Source organism: Pelodiscus sinensis, chromosome 9, assembly GCF_049634645.1.
Source record: "Pelodiscus sinensis isolate JC-2024 chromosome 9, ASM4963464v1, whole genome shotgun sequence".
NCBI classification, from domain to species: domain Eukaryota; kingdom Metazoa; phylum Chordata; order Testudines; family Trionychidae; genus Pelodiscus; species Pelodiscus sinensis.
The window spans coordinates 10,264,291-10,286,296 of record NC_134719.1 but is presented as its reverse complement, the minus strand read 5'-3'; the positions used below and the strand labels follow the sequence as shown (position 1 = coordinate 10,286,296).

Below are 22,006 nucleotides of genomic sequence, written 5' to 3'. Positions count from 1 at the left end.
GACACAATTCATTCAAACTTTGAAGAACTGATTCCACCCTCTAGGGCTCAATATTAATCCCTAATACTGGGTTACTATAAACTAGTGCCAAAGTGTTCACAAGATGTTACACCTTTCATTCAAGAAGCAATATTCACTATTGGTATAACCCTGGCCCTAGTAAAGTCAATGAGAGTCAGCCATTAACTTTAATTGAGCCAAAACTTCATTCTGTATTTCATATATAAGTATCTAGGGAGACACAGTAAGACAATAACATTGGCTGAGTTTTAAGTTTCATTCGCTACCTCATGGGCAAGTCTGTCAAAAAGATACTGCTGAGTCATTACTTCATTCCAGTTTCTATCCACCTCTTCTCCAAGATAGGAATCTGCACATTCTTTAATATGTATTAGAGCACTGACCTGTGAAAACACACTGATTATTCATTACTCTTACATGTAAGCCCCCCAAACTGGGAAAAGGGAGGGGTTCTGCATCAAAAGTTTCAACTAGCTCAGGCTAGGGTTGCCAGGTGTCTGGTATTGACACATACCGTCTGGTATTTTCACCTCCTGTCTGGTTCAAAAAAATTCAGAAAATACCAGACACCTAAAATGTCCGGTATTATCTATTTTTTTTCCCTGTCAGGAGGCGAAAATACCGGACACCTGGTAACCCTATTACACACTCAGCAACTGGGCCCAGGCCCTCCTGCTTACTTAGTTCCACACGGAAGCTCCCTTCCGGATCGACCAAGAAAACAAGATGGCTGCCGGCAAAAAATCTAAAGACTGAGCAAGGGGAAGCAATGCCTTCCCTGAGTCTTAGTGCTCAACCTCTTCTCTTCCTATCCCTATTCTGACTCTGCACGCAATTAAAGGAGCCATGCTGTTTAATTTTATTTCATTTATTTATTTATTTATTGTTGCTTAATAACTCATAAACTCATAGACTTTAAGGTCAGAAGGGACCATTATGATCATCTAGTCTGACCCCCTGAACAATGCAGGCCACAGAATCTCACCCACCCCCTCTTAGAATAATCCTCTCACCTATATCTCAGATATTGAAGCCTTCAAATACTTTGAAGACCCCAAGATGCAGAGAATCCTCCAGCTGTGATCTGTACCCCATGCTACAGAGGAAGGCGAAAAACCTCCAGGGCCTCTGCCAATCTACCCTGGAGGAAAATTCCTTCCCGACCCCAAATATGGCGATCAGCTAAACCCTGAGCATGTGGGCAAGACTCACCAGCCAGACACCCAGAAAGTTCTCTATAGTAACTCCTATCATAACTCTATCATATCAATAACTGTTAGGGTCCTTTTTTTTTTTGGCTCAACAACTTTGGTCCCCTTCCTCCCTTTTTCCCCCCCAACAGAATTTTTTCCCCAGTGTTTTTTTTGGGCGGGGCGGGGGGGGTCGGTATTTTTGTTGAAACCATCTGGCAACCCTAACTCAGGCTGCTGTGTATTGTATGATACACAGCAAAGGTTGAATTTGTGTTGATTGCAAATGTCAGCCACTAAAGCTGGGATATTCATTCTGAGCACTGAATTACTAATAGTCCTAGAGCCCAAGGTCTGCATGTGTCCCCTGAGTTCAGCTCGAGTCTTCAAGAAAAAGAAGAGTCCCATCCCAGGAGGGGAAGACTACAATACCAAAAAAGGAAAAAAAAATCCAAGTGATCTGTACTGAGTTCAGTGCCCATTTAAAAAAATGCTACTGTGCACTGCAGCCAACGCTAGGAAGCATGACCAAGGAGTAAATCCAGCATGAGTATCTGATCACTTCCACTTTCTCACTCTCCAAAGAGGTTGTATGTTCTGTTTTAATATCAGAAAGAGCAGAACCAGTCTTATGAGGCTGTGTTTAGGAGTTTTTCACTTTTACCTGAGTCCTGAATGCTTTTTCAGTTAAAACCCTCATTTTTCCCTCAAAGTACAAAAGAAATTCTTCTATTTTCTTGTCAACTAATTCAGAGCTGAAAGGAATAAGGAAAATGTTAGAAACCATATGAGTAACATTGGTAGCACTTCATAAATAAGTGGGGAAAAAAGGAAGTTACTCACGTTGGCGCAGTAACAATGGTTCTTCGAGATGTGTGTCCCCATGAGTGCTCTACTGTTGGTGTCGGGTCGTCCCGGCACCGCAGATCAGTTTTCATGAGCAATGGTCAGCCAGACGGACATGAGCGGCATGCGCCTTGTGCTGTTCGCACCTTTCGATCTCTCGCACAGTCCAGCTCCCACCAGTTCCTCGAGTCTGCCCCAGTATCTGTGAGATATAATAAGAGCTCCGAGGCGGGGAGGAGGGTGGATAGTGGAGCATCCATGGGAACACACATCTCAAAGATCCGTTGTTACTGAACTAATGTGAATAACTTCCTCTTCTTCTTCGAGTAGTGTCCCCATGGGTGCTCCGCTGTTGGTGACTGTGTATACTCCTTATACCCGAGTATAAGGAAGGCGGATAACAGAGTCACTGCTTATTCACAGTCGAGAGTACTGCAGATGCTACCATAGTGTCAGTAGATAACTGATGAGACATTGCATAATGTTTCATGAAGGTATCATTGATGGACCATGTGGCCGTTCGACAAATGTCTTTAAGAGGAATTCCATGCAGGAAGGCCGCAGAGGTTGCTACAGCTCTTGTAGAATGAGCTCTAAGTGTCTCTGGCAGTGGTTTATTCCATATAGCATAACACTTTTTAATGCAAATATCAATCGTCGTGATGAGAGGGGTTGGCCTCTGCAGCGTTCCACTACTGAAATTAGTAGGCAGTCTATTTTGCGAAAGGTTCAAGTTCTCTCTAAATAGAAGTGATCTATGCAAGTCTAGTCAATGAAGCAGGGCCTCACGACCTCTCGTATGTGGCTTGGGGTAGAAAGATGGAAGTACGATTCGCTCGTTAATGTGGAAATCTGAGCAAAGGTTTGGGATGAAGAATGGGTCTGGACACAGCATGACTTTGTCCTTGCAGAAGATGGTGTATGGTGGCACTGACATTAGGGCTGCTATTTCTCCAACTCGGGCGGAGGTGATGACTAGCAGAAATGTAACTCTGAGTATGATCACTGAGAGTGGAACTGTTGCTATTGGCTGGAAGAGGGTATGGGTTAGAGTGTTGAGAACCAGCTCTAAGTTCAGTGCAGGTGGTGGTAGCCTATGTAAAGGATATAGATTGAAGAGGCCTTTAAGGAATCTCCTGGTGGTAGGGTGTGCAAATACCGAAGAACCATTAACTTAGCCGTGGAAACAAAAGGAAAAACTATGTAGCACTTAAAGACTAACAAGATGGTTTAATAGATGAGCTTTCGTGGGCCAGACACACTTCCTCAGATCATATTCTGAAAGAGAATTGTCATGACCATATATACCAAAGGAATACAATGAAGTAAGTGAACACGTTATTAAATGGACAAATCAGATTTAGAACAGAAGGTGGGGCAAGAGAGAGGGAGGGAGAGAATAGCTGTTTATAAGTCAATGAGTGGCTAATCAGGGGTGATAAGTGGGGATGCTGTCTTTGTAATGTGTCAGGTAATTAGCATCTTTGGTAAGGCCCATTTGTAAAGTGTCAAATTTAAGCATGAATGAAAGTTCTGAAGTTTTTCTCTGTAATCTGGTGTTAAGGTCTCTTTGAAGTAAGATGCATGTAGTAAAGTCATTAAGACTATATCCAGGTAAGTTGAAATGCAAACTGACAGGTTTTTCCTTGTAAAGATGTCTGATTTGTGGTCATTAATTTTTTGGCGAAATGTCTGAGAAGTCTGTCCAATATACATAGCAGAAGGATACTGTTGACACATGACGGCATAAATTATATTTCTGGACAAACAGGAATGTGAGTCCTTGATCATATAATTGATATGGTTAGGTCCAGTGATGGTGTCACCAAAGTAAATATGTGGACAAAGTTGGCAACGGGGTTTGTTGCAAGGGAAAGTTCCAGGGTTGGTATTAATGTGGTATGTCCTGTGGTTGTTGGTAAGAATCTTCCTGAGGTTAGGTGGTTGTCTGTAGGATGTACTTTCAAAGACGCTAGGGCTAACCCTGTTTCTTTTAATTGTAGGATGAAGTCTAAAATTACATGTAAAGGCACCATACATGGATCCAGTCTTTCAGCAGTGCACCAAGATAGGAATCTGTGCCACTTTTGAACGTAAGTAGATCGAGTGGATTGCTTCCTACTATGCAATAAGACATTTCTCACTTTGTCTGAACAGTGGAGTTCACCTTCTTGGAACAAACAATGAGCCAGGCTATCAACCGTAGCATATAGGGTTGAGGATTAGTTAGAGTCTCATTGTTCTGGATAAGGAGATCAGGATACATGGAAAGGTGAAAAGGTGGTTGAGGAGACAGCTGATACAGATAGGGGAACTACGATTGTTATGCCCAGAATGGGGCTATGAAAATCACTGTTGTACCATCTCTGTAGATTTTCTCGAGAACTCTTGGAATGAGTGCTATTGGAGGACAGGCGTAGAAGAGGGGGCCCCTCCAATGGAAGAGAAGAGCATTCCCTAGAAATCCATGACCTATGCCGGCCTTGGAACAATATTGCTGGCATTTTGTATTATTGTATGAGGTGAAAAGGTCTATGTGTGGATAACCCCGGCAATTGAAAATAGGCAGGAGGATATGCCGATGAAGCTCCCATTCGTGGTCTGGGGTAAAAATGTCTGCCGAGCTAGTCCGCTAACACGTTGTTGACCCCGGTAAGTAGGAAGCTGTCAGGGTAATCACACTGCGAATGCACCAGTTCCATAGTTGAATCGCCTTGGCTCACAGGGAGCGAGAACAGGCACCCCCCACTTGTTGATTTATATAATACATTGTGAAGACAATATTGGTAAGTAGCCTTCCTGTGGTACCTCGGATATAAGGCAGAAAATGCATGCATTCGTTTGCAACTGCCCTGAGTTCCAATAAACTGCTATGCAAAGTAGACTCCTTAGTCGTCCACAGACCTTGAATGGACACATCTCCCATATGAACTTCCCATCCCATGAGGGAGTCATTGGTAGTAATCTGTGTGGTAGGTTGATCCCAATGGAATGGGACTCCTGCAAGTAAGTTGTTTTGCTCAGTCCACCACTTCAAAGACGCTATAACGTCAGTAGATAGGGACACTTTCCTGTGTACATCCCGCTTCCGGTGGGTGTAAATGAAGGCAAGCCAGAGTGGAAGGCAGCGAAAATTAAGCCTCGCATGAGCAACCGCATAAGTTGTAGCTGCCATATGACCCATGAGCTGAAGACAGATAAGTATTGATGCTCTGGGGCTGTTTGTGAGAGTAAATATGAGGTCTTGGATTGCTCAGAATCATTGCAGTGGTAGGTACACTCTTGCTATGGTGGAGTCTAGATGGGCTCCAATGAACTCGAAGGTTTTTGTAGGCCCAAGAGGTAAAACATCTGTCTGCTTATGGATATCATATGGAGAGTGTCCACATCTGTTGGCCCTTTTATTAGACAGTTGTCTAGGCAGGGAAAAATCATAATCTGTTGCTGATGTAGATATGCTGCTACAACAGCAAGTGTCTTTGAAAATACTCTGGGCACCAATGACAGGCCGAAAGGTAGGACACGGTACTGATAATGCTCCGATCCAACCACAAAGCATAGAAATCGTTTGTGCACTGGATGTATGGTAATATGAAAGTAGGCGTCTTGTAGGTCAAGGGCCATGAACCAGTCCCCCTGTTCTAATGCTGGGATAACGGATGCTAGGGTCACCAACTTGAATCGTTGCTTCAATAGGTATTGGTTCAAACTGAAAAGGTCTAGAATAGGTCTCCACTCTTTTTCGCTGTGAGAAAGTAGTGGGAATAGAAGCCCCTGCTCTTGAACTCTTCTGGCACCTTCTCTACTGCTCTGATGTCTAAGAGGTGGAGGACCTCCTTTTTGAGTAGATCCTTGAGAGAAGATTCCCTGAAGAGGGACGGGGATGGTGTGGAGGTGTGGGGTAGTGTTATGAAGGGTATGGTGTAGCCTGATGGCATAATCTCTAGGATCCAGTGATCTGATGTGATGGCAGCCCAGCGGTGGTAAAATTGTCTCAGCTGATGATGGAAGATTGCAGTAGATTGATCGTAGTGACCCAGCAAGGGGCGGTCTTGCAAATCCTCGACCTGGAAGTCAAACCTGCTGTTTGCTTTACTGCTGGCTTGGGTTACGGTTATTCTGAGATCGTCACTTCTGCAGTCATTTCCTCGGTCTGGGTTGATCAAAATCCCGTTGTTGGTATCTAGGGTATGAAAAGTCTCGGTGCCATTGGTATGGTACATATCGTCTATGTCAGTATTGTGGAGTGTACATACCTAAGGTATGAAACAAAAAACAGGACTATGTAGCACTATAAAGACTAACAAGATGGTTTATTAGGTGATGAGCTTTCGAGGGCCAGACCCACTTCCTCAGATCAAATAGTGGAAGAAAATTGTCACAACCATATATACCAAAGGATACAATTAAAAAAAATGAACACATATGAAAAGGACAAATCAAATTTCAGAACAGAAGGGGGATGGAGGAGGGAGGTAAATGTCTGTGAGCTAATGATATTAGAGGTGATAATTGGGGAAGCTATCTTTGTAATGGGTAAGATAATTAGAGTCTTTGTTCAAACCTAAGTGTAAAGTGTCGAATTTGAGCATGAATGACAGTTCAGAGCATTCTCTTTCAAGTGTATTCTTAAAAGGCCTTTGAAGCAGGATGCAGGTAATCAAGTCGTTGAGACAATGTCCTTTCTGGTTGAAATGGCAAAAAAACGTTTTTTCTTTGTGATTCTGTCTAATATCTGTTTTGTGAGTACTGATCCTTTGGCGAAGTGTTTGAGACGTTTGTCCAATGTACATAGCAGACGGACACTTTCAGCACATGATAGCATAAATTATATTTCTGGATGCGCAAGAATATGTGTTCTTGATCTTATAACTCACTTGGTTAGGTCCAATAATGGTATCAGCAGAGTGAATATGTGGACAAAGCTGGCAACAGGGTTTGTTGCAAGGGAAGGTACCAGGGTTGGTATTAGTGTGGTATGTCCTGTGGTTGTTGGTAAGAATCATCTTGAGGTTAGGTGGTTGTCTATAGGAGACTATGGGTCTGTCTCCCAGAGCCTCTTGGAGTTTAGTATCTTGCTCTAGTATAGGCTGTAGTTTATTGATAATGTGTTGGACAGGTTTAAGTTGGGGGCTGTAGGTGATGACAAGTGATGTTCTATTGTTGGTTTTCTTGGGTCTGTCTTGAAGTAGATGGTTTCTAGATATTCATCTGGCTTTCAATTTGCTTTTTTATTTCTCCGGGTGGGTAGTTGAGGTTTATAAATGCTTGGTAGAGATCCTGAAGTTTCTGGTCTCTGTCAGTGGGATTAGAGCAGATGCGGTTGTATCAAAGGGCTTGGCTATAGATGATGGATCGTATGGTGTGTTCTGGATGGGAGCTGGAAGCTTGCAGGTAACTGTATGAGTCAGTGGGTTTTCTGTAGAGAGTGGTGTCTAATTTTCCATTGCTGATTTGTACTGTGGTATCCAGGAAATGGATCTCTCGTGTAGAGTGGTCCAGGCTGAGATTGATGGTGGGGTGTAGGTTGTTCTCTAATATCATTAGCTCACAGACATTTTCCTCACCCCCCCCCCATTCTCCTTCTGTTCTGAAATTTGATTTGTCCTTTTCATATGTGTTCATTTTTTTAAATTGTATCCTTTGGTATATATGGTTGTGACAATTTTCTTCCACTATTTGATCTGAGGAAGTGGGTCTGGCCCACGAAAGCTCATCACCTAATAAACCATCTTGTTAGTCTTTATAGTGCTACATAGTCCTGTTTTTTGTTTCAGCTACACCAGACTAACACGGCTACATTTCTACCAAGGTATGAAGGTTTTCTTGAATCCTTACTGGAATGTCAGACCTCATCTGTCTTCCCTGAAAATAGTTTTTCCTTATCAAAAGGGAGGTCTTCCATTTTTCTCTGCAATTCATGAGGAACTGCAGCAGTCTGAAGCCAGGAAGCCCTTCTCATGACCACGGAAGTTGCCGTGGCCCAGGCTATTGTGTCAGCTATATCCAAGGATATCTGGTAAAGCAGATACCCCACGTGAATGACCGATTTCAGTATAGGTCTTTTTGAGTCTGGTAAATGCTCAATAAGGGTATTTCTACACTAGCCCCCTAATTCGAACTAGGGAGGCTAATGTAGGCATTCGAGGTTGCAAATGAAGCCCGGGATTTAAATATCCCGGGCTTTATTTGCATCTTCCCGTCCGGGCGCCATTTTTAAATCCCCTTAGTCAGAACTAACTACCCGTGGCTACACGCGGCAGTCAAACATTAACTCGAACTAAGTCCTTAGTTCGAGTTAACTGTTATACCTCATTTCACGAGAGATCAGACCGCACGAAAGATCAAAAGGAGCGAACTGTGTGAGGCATATGCTGTGCAAGCGCAGTCCAGCTAATCACTACTCATAAAAAGTCTGATCTGTGGTGTCATGTAAGCCCCGGGCAAGAGAACAAGAGGAGGAACTGAGGTAGATCAATGCTTCAGGCCTCCACAATGGCAAATAATCAATTAAATGAAATATACCCACATTACTTCTGGGGAAAACCTGCACATCCATAGATATGCAGCATTAATCTGTCCCACATAATTGCATTTTTATTTTATTTTCTGCATAAAATACATTCTGGCTAAGAATTACTGCAGTTTTGTATTTTGTCTACCAAAGGCCACTGTTGCATCAGACCAGCCAATTGCATGAACACAGACAGCTGTTCTGGTACCACAGTGGCCTCTGGTGGGCAAAAGGCCAAACTGCAGAACTTCTTGGTCAGGGTGTATTTTATGCAGGGGGAAAAAAAATCTATGTATGCCCATTTTTACAGAAGTCTCATATGAGTAGGAATTCATCATAGCACAAAAGATCCAGGTTAGGACAGAGTGGGTCATACAGGGCTGCTGGGGAGTCACTGACTGGGGTTCAGAATGGCTAATAGGGGCAACAGATTGGAGCATGGCTTGAGGAATTAGTGGGGTGACAGGGTTGAGCCAGGGTCTAAATGGGTGTTTGGGTGCAAGGCCACATAGGAACAGAAAAGGGGGCTGCAGAGCTATATGGGGATGTGGGGACAGGGACAAATGTGCCTGACTCAATAGTAAGAGCTTGAGTCAGTCACAGTCTGTGAGTGGAGGCTTCCCAATTCCCTAACAATCCCTCTCCCCAAAAAACCTCCCACCCACATCAACACCTTCCAGGTTCACTCCTAGGATCCTTCCCTCTCTCTCAGCTCCTCCATTATCCCTGATTCTGCCAAGCATTTGCACTGCTTCTATATTGTAATTAAAATGAAATTATTCAAAGTTCTGTATTAATATGCCTAGCAAGGAATCTATTTGTAAAAAATATATATCTTGCCAAAATCTTTTTTGGTCTGTATTGTTACAGACATGCTTGCTGAGAGATATTTTGAAATAATTTACAAAAGAATTGAAACTGAAATGTTTATATTGTGTTATTTTAACAAAACATTTAGAATTTTGAAGAATTTTCAAATTTTATGTGAAGAAATTTTAATTTTTTGGTACAGAATTCCACCAGGACTATCAGATGAAACTTACTTGTTCTTGGTTGCTTGTGTAGTTACAGTCACAGAGAACCCAAGAATCCCAGATGTATTTCTACATGTAGGGTACACATGGTAGCTTAAATAAAAAGAGAAAAAAAACTTCAAAAACACAAGTGCTTTTATATTTACCATCCACAACTATTTAACTAGAATACTGCCAATATATAGATCTAAGGGTACGTCTACACAGTGGCGCTATTTCAGGGTAATCCTGAAATAGCATTCTGCGCTGTTTACACAAGAAGCCCGTTATTTTTAAATATTTTGAAATAATGGGCTTCTTATTTTGGCTTCCTGTAAACTTTGTTGCACAAGATTAAGGAAGATGCCGGAATAGCACTTTATTTCAAAATTTAGTGCTGTGTATATAGTGCCAAATTTCGAAATAAGTTTTCATACTCAGTGAACAGTCAGCCTGTGGAACTCCTTGCTAGAGGATGTGGTGAAGGCTAGAACTTTAACAGGGTTCAAAAAAGAGCTAGACAGATTCATGGAGGTTAGGTCCATCAACAGCTATTAGCCAGGATAGGTAGGAATGGTGTCCCTAGCCTCTGTTTTTCTGGAGATGGGTGACAGGGGAGGGATCACGTGAGGATGCCCTCTGGGGCATCTGGTATTGACCACTGTCAGCAGACAGGATACTGGGCTAGATGCACCTTTGGTCTGACCCAATATGGCCATTCTTATGTTCTTAAGCTATTTGGAAATAAGCTACGCAATTTGCATTGCTCAAATTGCGTAGTTATTTGCTACTGTGTAGACGTACTCTAACTGTTTAGCAATGACACAGCTATCAGCTCAAAATTCCCTCTGAAATAACAAATGTCAAATCTCTTGCATCAAGTAATCTTGGCATTTTTTGTTTAGCAAATCCTCTTTGAGGTTTGTAAGATGCTTAGCAGATAGGCTTAGGTGAATACTCGTGTGCTGAGAAATCCCGCAATCCACATCTCTGAAATTACAAAAACACCTATAGTATAGGCTAGGATTTTTCATATAAGTCAGGGACAGGTCACAGGCAATAAACAAATATTTATCAAAGCCTGTGATCTCTCCCTTCCCCAAGTTTTACTAATACCCAAAGGGGGGAGGGGAGGAGTGTGACAGTCAAGCACTACTGGGAGGCTGACCTTCAGCAGCTGCTGCTCTAGCTCTGCTGCTGCTCCTGAAGCCCCAGGAGGGCTGATCAAACTCAGGCTAGTGCTTCAGCCCTGAGGATCATTGCTTTGGCAGTCAGTCCATTGGTCAGCTGCTCAGATAGCCCTAGGGCCAACTGCCAGCCACTGTTCCAGTGGCCTGAGGACTAACCACCAGCAAAGCCCAGTCAGAGTAAAAGATCAGTGGTAGCACTGACCATATCTTGTGTTTCCTGGAAGGATATGCCTTTTATAAGACAGTCGTCCAGGTATGGGAATATTATGACTCTCTGATGATGTGGGTACGCCATAACAATGGCTGGAGTCTTGGAAAACACCCTGGCTACATCTAAACTGGTATGATTTTCAGGAAATGCTTAAAACGGAACAGTTTTCCGTTATAAGTATTTCTGGAAAAAGAGCGTCTACATTGGCAGGTTGCCATTTTCGCGATCGGGGCTTTTTTCCGGAAAAGACTACTGTGCTGTCTACCCTAGCCCTTTTCCAGAACAGTTTTCCGGAAAAAGGACTTTTGCCCGAGCGGTAGCAGCATAGTTTTTCCGGAAAAGCAGCTGATTTCTTACAGTAGATTGTCAGTGCTTTTCTGGAAATTCAAGGGGCCAGTGTAGACAGCTCGCAGCTTATTCCGGAAAAGTGGCTGATTTTCCGGAATAAGTGGCCCAGTGTAGACACAGCCCCTAGGAGCTGTTGAAAGACCAAAAGAGAGAACTCAGTATTGGCAGTGGTGGTTCCCCAGTGCAAATCATAGAAAGTGTCTATGGGCAGGATGGATCATTAAGTGGAAATATGCATCTTGAAGTTCGAATTAGGGGGCTAGTGTAGAAATAGCCATTGGTACTGGCTCTAGTGCACCTATTTGCAAAAGGTGGAGGACCTGTTGGAGGAGGGCTCGTGAGAGGGGTCCCTGAAGATGGATGGGGAAGGGGCATGGGGAGGAGAATAGAAGTGAAGGGGATGGAATAGCCCACTTTGGTGAGCTCTAGCATCCATCTGTCTGTTCTTATTTGTGCCCATTGATGTAGAAAGGGCCAGAGGCAATGGCTGAACTGTAGCTGCCCAGTTGATGGTATAACAATAGGGGGGTTGTCTTTCTGGCTCTTGACCAAACCCTCAAATTAACTGTTTTGATGTGGAGGGTTGGGCTGTCAAGGGTTGTTGCTGGTGCTGAGGGCTCCACCGTAGGAGTCTGTTTCTGTCAGAAGTTGTATCTCATCTGTGGTCGGTATGGTTCTCTTGATCTTTCTTTGGTATTATACCTTGTCCTTGTGTTGGGGGCATGTACATGCCCAGTGTTCAGAGGGTTGTGTGAGTCCTTCATTGAGTGCAGAACTTCATCTGTTTTAGCCATGAATAAAGAGGTTTTGTCAAAGGGAACGTCTTTGACTTTCTACTGGAGGTCTCTGGGTAACCTGAACACTTGGAGCCATGATGCCCTGACTCAGGCTGCTGTATCAGCCATATCCACAGCAGATTGTAACGCCATTGTTACAATCTGCTGATATGATGTGGCCCTCATTCATCACATTGAGCAGTATCTACCTCTTGTACTCCAAGAGGATTTGTACTACCTCTTGGAGTTTCGAGTAGTTGGAATGGTCGGAATCTGCCAAAATGGCAGTATAGTTCTGAGGATTAAGGTCACAGAGGTATAGACCTTATGCCCCATAATATCCAATCGTTTGTGGTCCTTGTCCAGGGGAGTCAACCTCTTATTGGGTTGTTTTGACCTGTGTCTAATCGAATCCACCACTAAGGAATTATGGGGAGGGGGTGTGAAAAGAAAGTCCATATTCTTGGGCGTTACAAAGTATTTGCATTCAGCCCTTTTATTGGTAGTAGTAATGGATGCTGGAGTTTGCCAGATGTTGTCAACAGGGTCCATAATAGCTTCGTCCATCAGGAGGGTGATGCGGGAGGATGTAGGAGGTTGTAAGTGTGCGCAAGAGTTGGTACTGTTTTTTCTGTACCTCTTGCAAGTCCCGCTCTTGTGCCAGTGGTAGCCTCTTGATGAGCTCCTGGAATTGTTTGGAGTCATCAGGTGGAGGGAGAGTAGTAGGAATGATGGCCTCATCTGGTGAGGAAAAGGAGTTGTGTAGAGGGGATCTATCTTCCCCTTCTGATAAAGAGTCTTCCAAATCTGATTGGTCACGCTTGGAAGAATTTGGTGTTGTGGCTGATGGTGTACGTTGAGGTGACTGAGGAGGTCTTTTTGATGTTGTTGAAGGAGCGGTGTGATGGCTCCTATGAGAGGGGGAGGCCTCCAGGAATACCACAGTCCAGGGTGGGGGGGGGGGGGGTAGAAAAGGCCAATATTGCGAGTACCAAGGCAGAAGTGGAGGCGGGTGAAAGTAACTCAAGGGACAGGACTCCCAAAGTGGGTACCATTAATTTGGGCTAGAATGTTGCGATGAAAACCAGCTATGCAGCTCAGTGCCAGCCTCACTGGGCGAGATCAATGGGACCAGTGACCTCGGGGAATGGATGGACTGCACCGAGGAGAACAGGGATGATGGTGCCGAGGGGCCGTGGACTAAGGCTGGCATGTGGTGCCATGCCCGGTCCAGTGCCGGTACCAAGACTGTACTTGGAGCCATTGGTGTTATCAAGGATGGTGCCTTGGGAAGGGGTATTTCAGTGTGGTATCTCTTCAATGCTGCTTCCAGTGCTGCCTCCAGTGCTTTCTTTGGCACCGATTTATGTTTGATGGGTGCCGAAGGTTCTGACAGTGCAGTGGGTGCCGCCAGTGCCACCGGTTTTAGTCTGGGCTAAACGGAATGAGGTGGAATGGTAGTTCAAATTAGAAAGCCTAATTCGAACTACCTACTCCGTGCCACGTGTAGCCGCGGGCACGGAGTCCAAACTACCGGGGATTTAAAAATGGCGGCGCCCGACAAGATGCAAATGAAGCCCGGGATATTTAAATCCCGGGCTTCATTTGCAACTTCGGTTGACTACATTAACCACGCTAGTTCGAACTAGGGTGGTAGTGTACACATACCCTTAGAGAATAAGACCTTGCTGATGACAATTATTTTTTCTGATGAATAAAACTCGACCAGTTTAGCGTACTCTAACCCTAACCCTTGTCATTTTTATATGTCATCAAAGAAACGGCTGGTTTTGGCTTTAGTACACTAGACTGTATTTTTAGCCATACTGTGCTAGGACAGTGGTCTCCAACCTTTTTACACCCAAGATCACTTTTTAAATGACAGAACAAGCCACGATCTATCACCTCATCCTTCCCTCAAGACCCCACCCCTTCCTTGAAGGCCCTGCCCTGCCCTCTCTAGTCTCTTCCTTTCCATCACTTGCTATCCCTAACCCTTATACTGCTGCTTTTTTTTTTTAAATTCTTCTGTAGGAAGAGGTTTTTCCAACATTTGGCCTGTCTAGACTGGACCAAATGTCAGAAAAACCCCTTCTTTTGGAAGCCCCCTTATTCCTTGTGGAAAAAGGAATATAGGGGTTACCGAAAGAGCATGTTTGCTCTTCCACTAAAAAAAGCGGAAGAACAACCACATCCCTGGATGCAGAAGAGTTCTTCTGGGATATCTCTGGAACTCTGAAAAACTCCTGCAGTCTAGCTGTATCCTCGCTGGGTTGAGACAGGATGTGTAGGCTCTGGGGTGGGAATGAGAGATTTGGATGTGGGAAGGGGTGAGAGGTGCAAGCTCTGGGAGGAAATCTGGATGCAGGAAGAGGTGGAGAAGGGGACGCTGGTTTGGGGAGGGGGCTCCAGGCCGGGCAGTGTTGGGGTCAGATGGAGGGTTGGAGTACTAAGCAAGCCACAGGTTTGTGGATGTGAGGATGCAGGAATTTGAGCTGGGGTATGTGAAGGGCGCAAGGCAAGGGGTTCCAGTGTTTGATAGGCTCAGAGCTAGGGTCTGGGGGAAAGGGGGGTGCAGGAGTGTTATGATGCTGTGGCCAGATGGGGGCTTGGCCCCAATTGGGGGTTTGTTGGCCAGGCTTCATTTTTAAATAAAATACTATGTCAAACACGAAAAGTTTCTGCATTGTCTTTATTTATGAGAAAGGCGGGGAACCTGTTTTGAGTCAGGGGTCACTGACCCAAAGAAAAGTCAGTTGGGGCCACACATGTGAGATGCAAAAAAATAACTCCTCCAAACCCCCCCAAGCCTCACTAATGTGGCCCCAACTGTGCTGGTGGGAGCAGGGGACATGGTACTGGGGAAGGGTGCTAATGAGTGCTGGGGCATTAGACAGGGTGCCATTGGGGGCAGGGTTCTGAGGCAGGGGACAGGGTTCTATGGCTGGGGGTAGGGGAGAGGGAACAGGGTGCCGGGAGGGCAGGGGACAGGGTTCTGCAGCAGGGGACAGGGTACCAGTGGGGACAGAGTCCCCTGCACCCACCTTCTCCCGCCCCCCGCAGAGGAGGGAAGCCCTATCGCACGCCTCCTACACGGCCGGCACACGCCTCCCACGGAGCAGGGAAGCCCCTGGCGTGCGCACCCTCCGGGACCAACTCCCCCCTCCCACGGAGCAGGGAAGCCCGTGCACACCTCTGGGAACTCCCCTGATAACCTTCCGGCACACCACAGACCTGGGGCAAGAAAGCAGCCAGCGCATTTCCGGAACCCCTGAAAGTGACGAGCAGCTCAGGATTTTCATCCACCCAACGGGAAGCTGCCACTACCTTCATTGTCACTTGAGGTAGGTAGTGGAGCTTCTTGGAGGTGGAAGGATATAGGGGGCCCGGAATGCCTCACGATCGACTGGCTGAGGCCTCGCGATCGACCAGCCGATCATGATCAATGGGTTGGTGACCACAGTGCTAGGAGTTAGTTATCATGCAGTAAGGAGTTTCCATAGTAATAAAGTACTCAAGACTCATCATATATGATAAAGCATTTAAAAACAGCTGTACCCAAATGCAGTGAACTCACCCAAGGGTTTGCTTGGTTCGCAGGAAGTTGAAGCAAGGCTCCTCCATGTGCATCTGAATACAGCATGAGTTCAGTTAAAAGGCATTCTTATTTACAGCAACAGATACCCCACCATGGCTAATTTCGCTCAGATTCAGTACAGAAGCATGATCAAAACAAGAAACAATGGCAAGACACTAACCCTCAATGAATCCTCTCACCCTAGAAAGGAATTAGCATCTAGTAAAACTATAACCGTGTAACAAGATTACAAGATATCCTGATATTCAGGAATTTTTATAGGAATAAAATTTACTTAATTAAGTTCTTGAGTGAAACAGCTTGTTGGAGTTTTCTTGGCATTATTCTTCAAACACCTTCTTCACACACAGAGAAAATAAAAGGCTAATTTGAATAGGTCACATTGATCATTAAGATCTGTAGTCTCATCTTGATGTCAGCCATTGTTTTCATGGCAGGCAGTGTCACGTATAAGAGAAAAACAATGAGGAGTCCTCTGGCACCTTAGGGTATGTCTACACTTGCACCCTCTTTCAAGAGAGGGATGCAGATTAAGACATTCGAAATTGCAAATGAAGCTAGGATTTAAATATCCCACACTTCATTTGCATATTCGCGTTATGACACTATTTCGAAATAGCAGCCCCTGTTAAGACGCCATTATTTCTAGAGAAAACCCTTCTCTTGAAATAACCCTTATTCCTCATACAATGAGGATTACCGGTTAAGGGTTATTTCAAGAGAAAGGTTTTCTCTCGAAGTAACCGCATCTTAACAGCGTCTGTTATTTCAAAATAGAGCTATTTCAACATAGGACCATAACGCAAGTATGCAAATGAAACACGGGATATTTAAATCCCGGCTTCATTTTCAATTTCAAATGTCTTCATTTGCATCCCTCTCTCGAAAGAAGGTGCAAGTGAGGACTTAAGGAACTAAGGACTTAGTTCAAGTTAACGTTTGACTGCCCCGTGTAGCCGCGGGCAGTTAGTTCGGACTAGGGGGATTAAAAAATTTCGCCCGGATGGGAAGATACAAATAAAGCCCAGGATATTTAAATCACGGGCTTCTTTTGCAACTTTGAATGCCTACATTAGCCTTACTAGTTCGAACTAGGCGGCTAGAGTAGACATACCCTTAGGGTATGTCTACACTATAAAGTTAGTTCGAACTAACGGACGTTAGTTTGAACTAACTTTCATAGGCGCTACACTAGCGCTCCGTTCGAATTTAATTCGAACTAACGGAGCGCTTAGTTCGAACTAGGTAATCCTCATTCCACGAGGATTAAGCCTAGTTCAAACTTACTAGTTCGAATTAAGGGCTGTGTAGACCCTTAATTCGAACTAGTGGGAGGCTAGCCCTCCCCAGGTTTCCCTGGTGGCCACTCTGGCCAACACCAGGGAAACTCGTCTGCCCCCCTCCCGGCCCCGGACCCCTTAAAGGGGCATGGGCTGGCTACGGTGCCCGTGCCAGGTGCAAGCCTGCCAGCACCCAGCCAGCAGACCCTGCACCTGGCACGGATCGAGCCACCCACCCGATGCCCCCCAGCCCTCCCCCAGGTTCCCGGGACCGCAAGAGGCAGGCACCCGTCTGGTCTAGTGCGGACATCGTGGACCTCGTCCACGATCTCCACACTAGGCACAGGAACGTGGCCAGCTAGGGCAGGAGAGCTGCCAGCCTAGCCACCCAGGAGCAGGTGTGCATGAAAATCAAGGTGGTCCACTGAGACCCCTGACCCTGAGCCCTGAGCTTACAATGGCCGTCCTGGGTCAGACCAAAGGTCCATCTAGCCCAGTAGCCTGTCTGCTGACAGCGGCCAACACTAGGGACCCTGGAGAGGATGGACCGAAGACAGTGACCAAGCCATTTGTCTCATGCCATCCCTCTCCAGCCTTCCACAAACCTTGGGCAGGGACATCACTCCTACCCCCTGGCTAATACCACTCCATGGACCCAACCTCCATGACTTGATCTCACTTCCCTTTAAACTCTGTTCTAGTTCTAGCCTTCACAGCCTCCTGCAGCAAGGAGTTCCACAGGTTGACTCTGTGCTTTGTGAAGAACAACTTTCTGTTACTAGTTTGAAGCCTGTTACCCATTCCTTTCCTTTGGTGTCCTCTAGTCCTTCTTTATGGGAACTAATGAAGAACTTTTCTGTATGCACCCTCTCCACCCCACTCATGCTTTTAGAGACCTCTATCCTGTCCCCCCTCTGTCTACTCTTTTCTAAGCTGAGAGGCCCCAATCTCTTTAGCCTCTCTTCATATGGGACCTGTTCCCAACCCCTGATCATTTTAGTTGCCCTCCCCTCTCCCAGCCTCTCTCTTCCCCTCTCCCACCTCCTTTTCCCAGTCTCCCCCAGTTTTGTTCAATAAAGACAGATTCCATTTTTGAACACAATTGTCCTTTATTTTGTACATCAAGAAAAGGGGCTAGGGAAGGGTAAGTGGAAGGAGGTGAGGGAGGAATGGGGTACACGCCCCCGATGGGGAGGACTGGGCTGGCTCTGCGAGCTTCTGGGGGTGGAACCTCTCCTGCAGCCCCCCGATTGCCCCCTCTCCCCAGATGGCAGCCTACGGCAAGTGCAGCCGGTCTGATGGCCGAGTGCTGTGATGTGCCCAGTGTGGGTACTCTGGGCACTCCAAGCCAGGACTGCTTTGCAAGCGAGGCACCCCTGAGAACTGTCTGTCCGGGGTGGGGGTCGGGACCCTTTAAGCACAGCCCTCGGCTAGCCTGAGACAGCATCTCCACGCTCTACGTCCTCCTCTGATGCCCTGCCGGCACTGCTTCCGGCCATCCTTAAGCCTGGTTCAGGGTCCACTTAATGTGGACATGCTAGTTCGAATTAGCAAAATGCTAATTTGAACTAGTTTTTTAGTCTAGATCCGTTAGTTCGAATTAGCTTAGTTCGAATTAACTAATTCGAACTAAATTAGTTCGAATTAACGTTGTAGTGTAGACGTACCCTTAGAGACTAACAGTTTTATTAGAGCATAAGCCATGTATAGGACACGTACTCTTTCTACAGGCACACATTAGTTAACACTTAAATGTTGTTAGGAAAGGAAAAAAACTTACCACAAGTAGCTCCATAAGGGTGTATTCTCTTAAACTTCTAGCCCCAGACTAAAAGAACAAAAACATTAACTGAAAACAGTTTAGGGGTTGCTCATGGAGCTAAGAATTATGGTCCAAGTCACTAAAGGGGCCCTTTTAAGACAAAGGCTGAGAACCACTCAGAGTATGTTTTACTATTAAGTACACTGCAATTTGCAATAAAAAAGCAATTTGAGACTTTCTGGCCTCTAATGTGTCTTCAAAATAGCCTTATGAATGGAAGATAAAGGGACCAGAAAGGGTGAAAACACAATCTTGAGGTAATCGAAGAACAGGAGGCATCAACAGACACAATCTGGGGGGAGAAAAGATGAGGAAAGAAGGCAATATCAAGATGGAAGTGGATGGAATGCCTGCATAAGGCATAGTAGATCTATAACATTCACACAAAAAATAATACAGGCTATAATGTTATTGAAGAGGTTTTACCAACTTGTTCATGTGTTTATGGGATCACTAAAATTCAAGATATGTTCTTAATATCAGTGTTTCTCAACCAGTGGTATGAGTACCCTTATGCGTACTTGAGAGAAGTCTGGAAGATACATCAACACAACTGAAATTTGGAGAAAACGGATTTTTTTTTTAAGTTTTATAGCGCTGCTTTATTTTTGTACTTTTTACACCTAAAAATTTAATCACCCACCCGGCTACGATTAAGTTGTTTAAACAAATGTGCTGCAATGGTAGAAAATGTTTGTGTGTGTCTGGGGGGGTACTTATATTTTTTTAAAAAATAGGGTACTTATTCTTTTTTTTTTAAAGGGGTACTTTATAAAAAACACCTGAGAAACACTGCTTAATATAGTAATTTAGAATTGTGCAGTCTGGATCAGGAAAGCCATCTGCATAACAAGTAGCAGCAATCACTATGAGGAGAATAAATGAGCTTACTCAAATGCTAAATACATTACCTGATAATAGACTGTCACTTCAGAGTTGGCATCACCTCTGTTAAGGCTTTTCACCTTGCAGAGTAGGTGTGTGTTTGGCAGATCTACCACCCGAAACTGAACAGGACATGGGTGTGGCAAGGGACTGAACTGCAGTTTTCTGAAGGAGTCCAAACAGGAAATGGTCAAACACTTGCCATTTCTTAACCAAACCAAAGAACCATAATTTTCATAATCTAGATGTCTCAATTTTCAAAATAGCCTCAATCCCCTCTCCCTCCTACAACAAAACTAAAATCACATTCTACTTGAACCACTATCAGATGTGAACACCAAAACCAGAACATTTTCAGATAATAAATAGTGACAATACAGTTACTACATTTCTTTTGAAAAACAGGAGATTCAAATTGTGCTTCCAACATTCTTTCCAATCCACAAAAGAAAAGAAAATGATAACCAATATCTTTGTGAAACGTAAAAGAACCAAAAAAAAAAAAGATACTCACAAAATAATATAATTCAGAAAATCCTTTGATTCCTAGGAGATAAAACATAAACATAGTTTTATTTAGAAGAAAGGGATTAATAGGCCTTTAAGCAACAGACCCAATACATTCTATATCTATCCAGAAATGGGCCAGCAATCACTGAACTGTCCAGTTCCCCATAGCCTTGGCACACAGTACAGCATTTCAGCAAGATGTTAGTCCAGAACCAAGTCTCTCCCTTCCCTTACAAAGTGACAGCATGGTCTCTTCTATTATGCTGTAGGAAGAAACAGACACCTCCAAACCAGTCTCTTGAAAGGCCAATGTGGAAGCCAAAAAAGAAGACAGGAAATGAGAAAAATGGCTTACAATCTGCTCAGATTCATGTGCAAAAGGAATAAGTTGGAAAGAAGAAGCTTGGCTGGGGCAGTGCCAGCAAACAAGAGGGGAAAAGCAGAGCTTATGGTGAGTGCTGCAGGACCTCATTGTGCAACTTGCAGGGCATCCAGGGTCTTGAAATTCATTTAATTCAAACTACAGCACCTAATGCAAAACATTATCTCAACGACTCCATAATGTCCGCAGCTAAACCACAATTTCTCCTAATAGCCCATGTCCATAAATGCCAATGTTTGTCATTATAAGAATCCCTTTCCCACCACCACCAATATAATGGTGGATTTCCCAAAGGGCTTGGCAATCCAAGGACAAATGTTACCAATAAAGGAAAAATTGATTAACACAAAGTGAAGACAGCAAGTGGGTTCATGCCCCATACTCGCTGCCCACACGAGGTTTGTGACACTGCATCAATGGATCCAAACCCTGTTATGTCCATGTTTAAGAAAACCAGTTAGAATACGTCAGACCTATGCCTGGATCTAGCAGTTCTCAGGAAAAGCCCCCACTGACTTCAATAGGAATTTCCTGTGATTAAATATAACGGAATTGGTCCGTAGTGAGGTTTAACATGATTTGACCTGGCTACATAGTCTGTATTTACAATGGCAGTTTAGAGAAGTTTCCCCCAGTTGTACCAGCACCGCAGGAGCTCCACTGGTAACAAATACAGGTTGAACCTCTCTAAACTGGGACTCTCTGATCTAGACCATAGGGCCAAGTGTCCAGCTAGGGCCAGTGGCAGTGGGACCAGCAGCCTGGACAGGGCCGACAGCTGGAAATCTGGTTGAGGTGGGCAGCCTGAGGAGGGATGATGGCAGCAGGGCAGGCGGCCAGGAGCCAGACTGTGGCAGGCAGCCCTAGCCTGGCTGGCAGCAGTGGGCCTGGCAGCCCACCTGGGGCCGGCAGCAGCGGGGATTGCAGCCTGGCCAGGGCTGGAAGTGGAGCCGGTCCGGGATAGGAATGTAAAATCCTGTTTAATTGGTTAACCAGTTAAATGTGATGTTTAACTGACTAAGTAATTAAAAAGGGGATGGAGGTGAGTACGGGAGGGTGCTCCATCCCAGCTGGGCTGGAGTATCCCACCCATCTGCCATGGATGGGCTGAAGTGGCTCCTCTGCCTCAGGCTGGGGCTGCTCCAGAAGTGACATGCATTCCCAGGCCAGCTGCAGACAGGGGCTGCTCCAGCAGGGCTGGAGGGCCTGTGTCCTTGGCAGGCCCTATGGGACTGGAATGCCCAGTGCTGGCAGGGAGCTGCTCCAGCCCCAACTGGTTAACCAGAATTGGTAAGCCGCACCCATTAAAGGGTGAGGCTTACCAGTTAACTGACTAACCTTTCACATCCCTAATCTGGGAGGAGGGGACCATAGCTCGGGCTGTGGAGGGGGCTATGGCAGCTGGGGCTGGATTTGCCTT

General features: G+C 45.1%; 1 protein-coding gene across 9 annotated transcripts in view; it reads right to left on the bottom strand.

Annotated features, from left to right (window-relative positions):
• The window catches only part of LOC102458989 (nardilysin-like), a 151,222-nt gene that overhangs the window by 15,625 nt on the left and 113,591 nt on the right, over window positions 1-22,006 (bottom strand). For 5 of the 9 annotated variants that reach the window (XR_012905856.1, XR_012905857.1, XR_012905860.1 and 2 more), the window contains exons 23-27: window positions 20,209-20,240; window positions 19,721-19,859; window positions 18,768-18,815; window positions 15,687-15,739; window positions 9,615-9,698 (exon numbers count right to left, since the gene is read on the bottom strand). Coding sequence is in view for 4 of the 9 variants with exons in the window: in XM_075935997.1 (XP_075792112.1) it covers window positions 288-404; window positions 1,876-1,966; window positions 9,615-9,698; window positions 15,687-15,739; window positions 18,768-18,815; window positions 19,721-19,859; window positions 20,209-20,240 (564 nt within the window). In the remaining 5 variants the exon portion in view is untranslated. Of the gene's footprint in view, window positions 1-287; window positions 405-1,875; window positions 1,967-9,614; window positions 9,699-15,686; window positions 15,740-18,767; window positions 18,816-19,720; window positions 19,860-20,208; window positions 20,241-22,006 lie in introns of all 9 variants that reach the window. The other 4 variants (XM_075935997.1, XM_075935999.1, XM_075935996.1 and 1 more) reach the window with 1 other exon arrangement.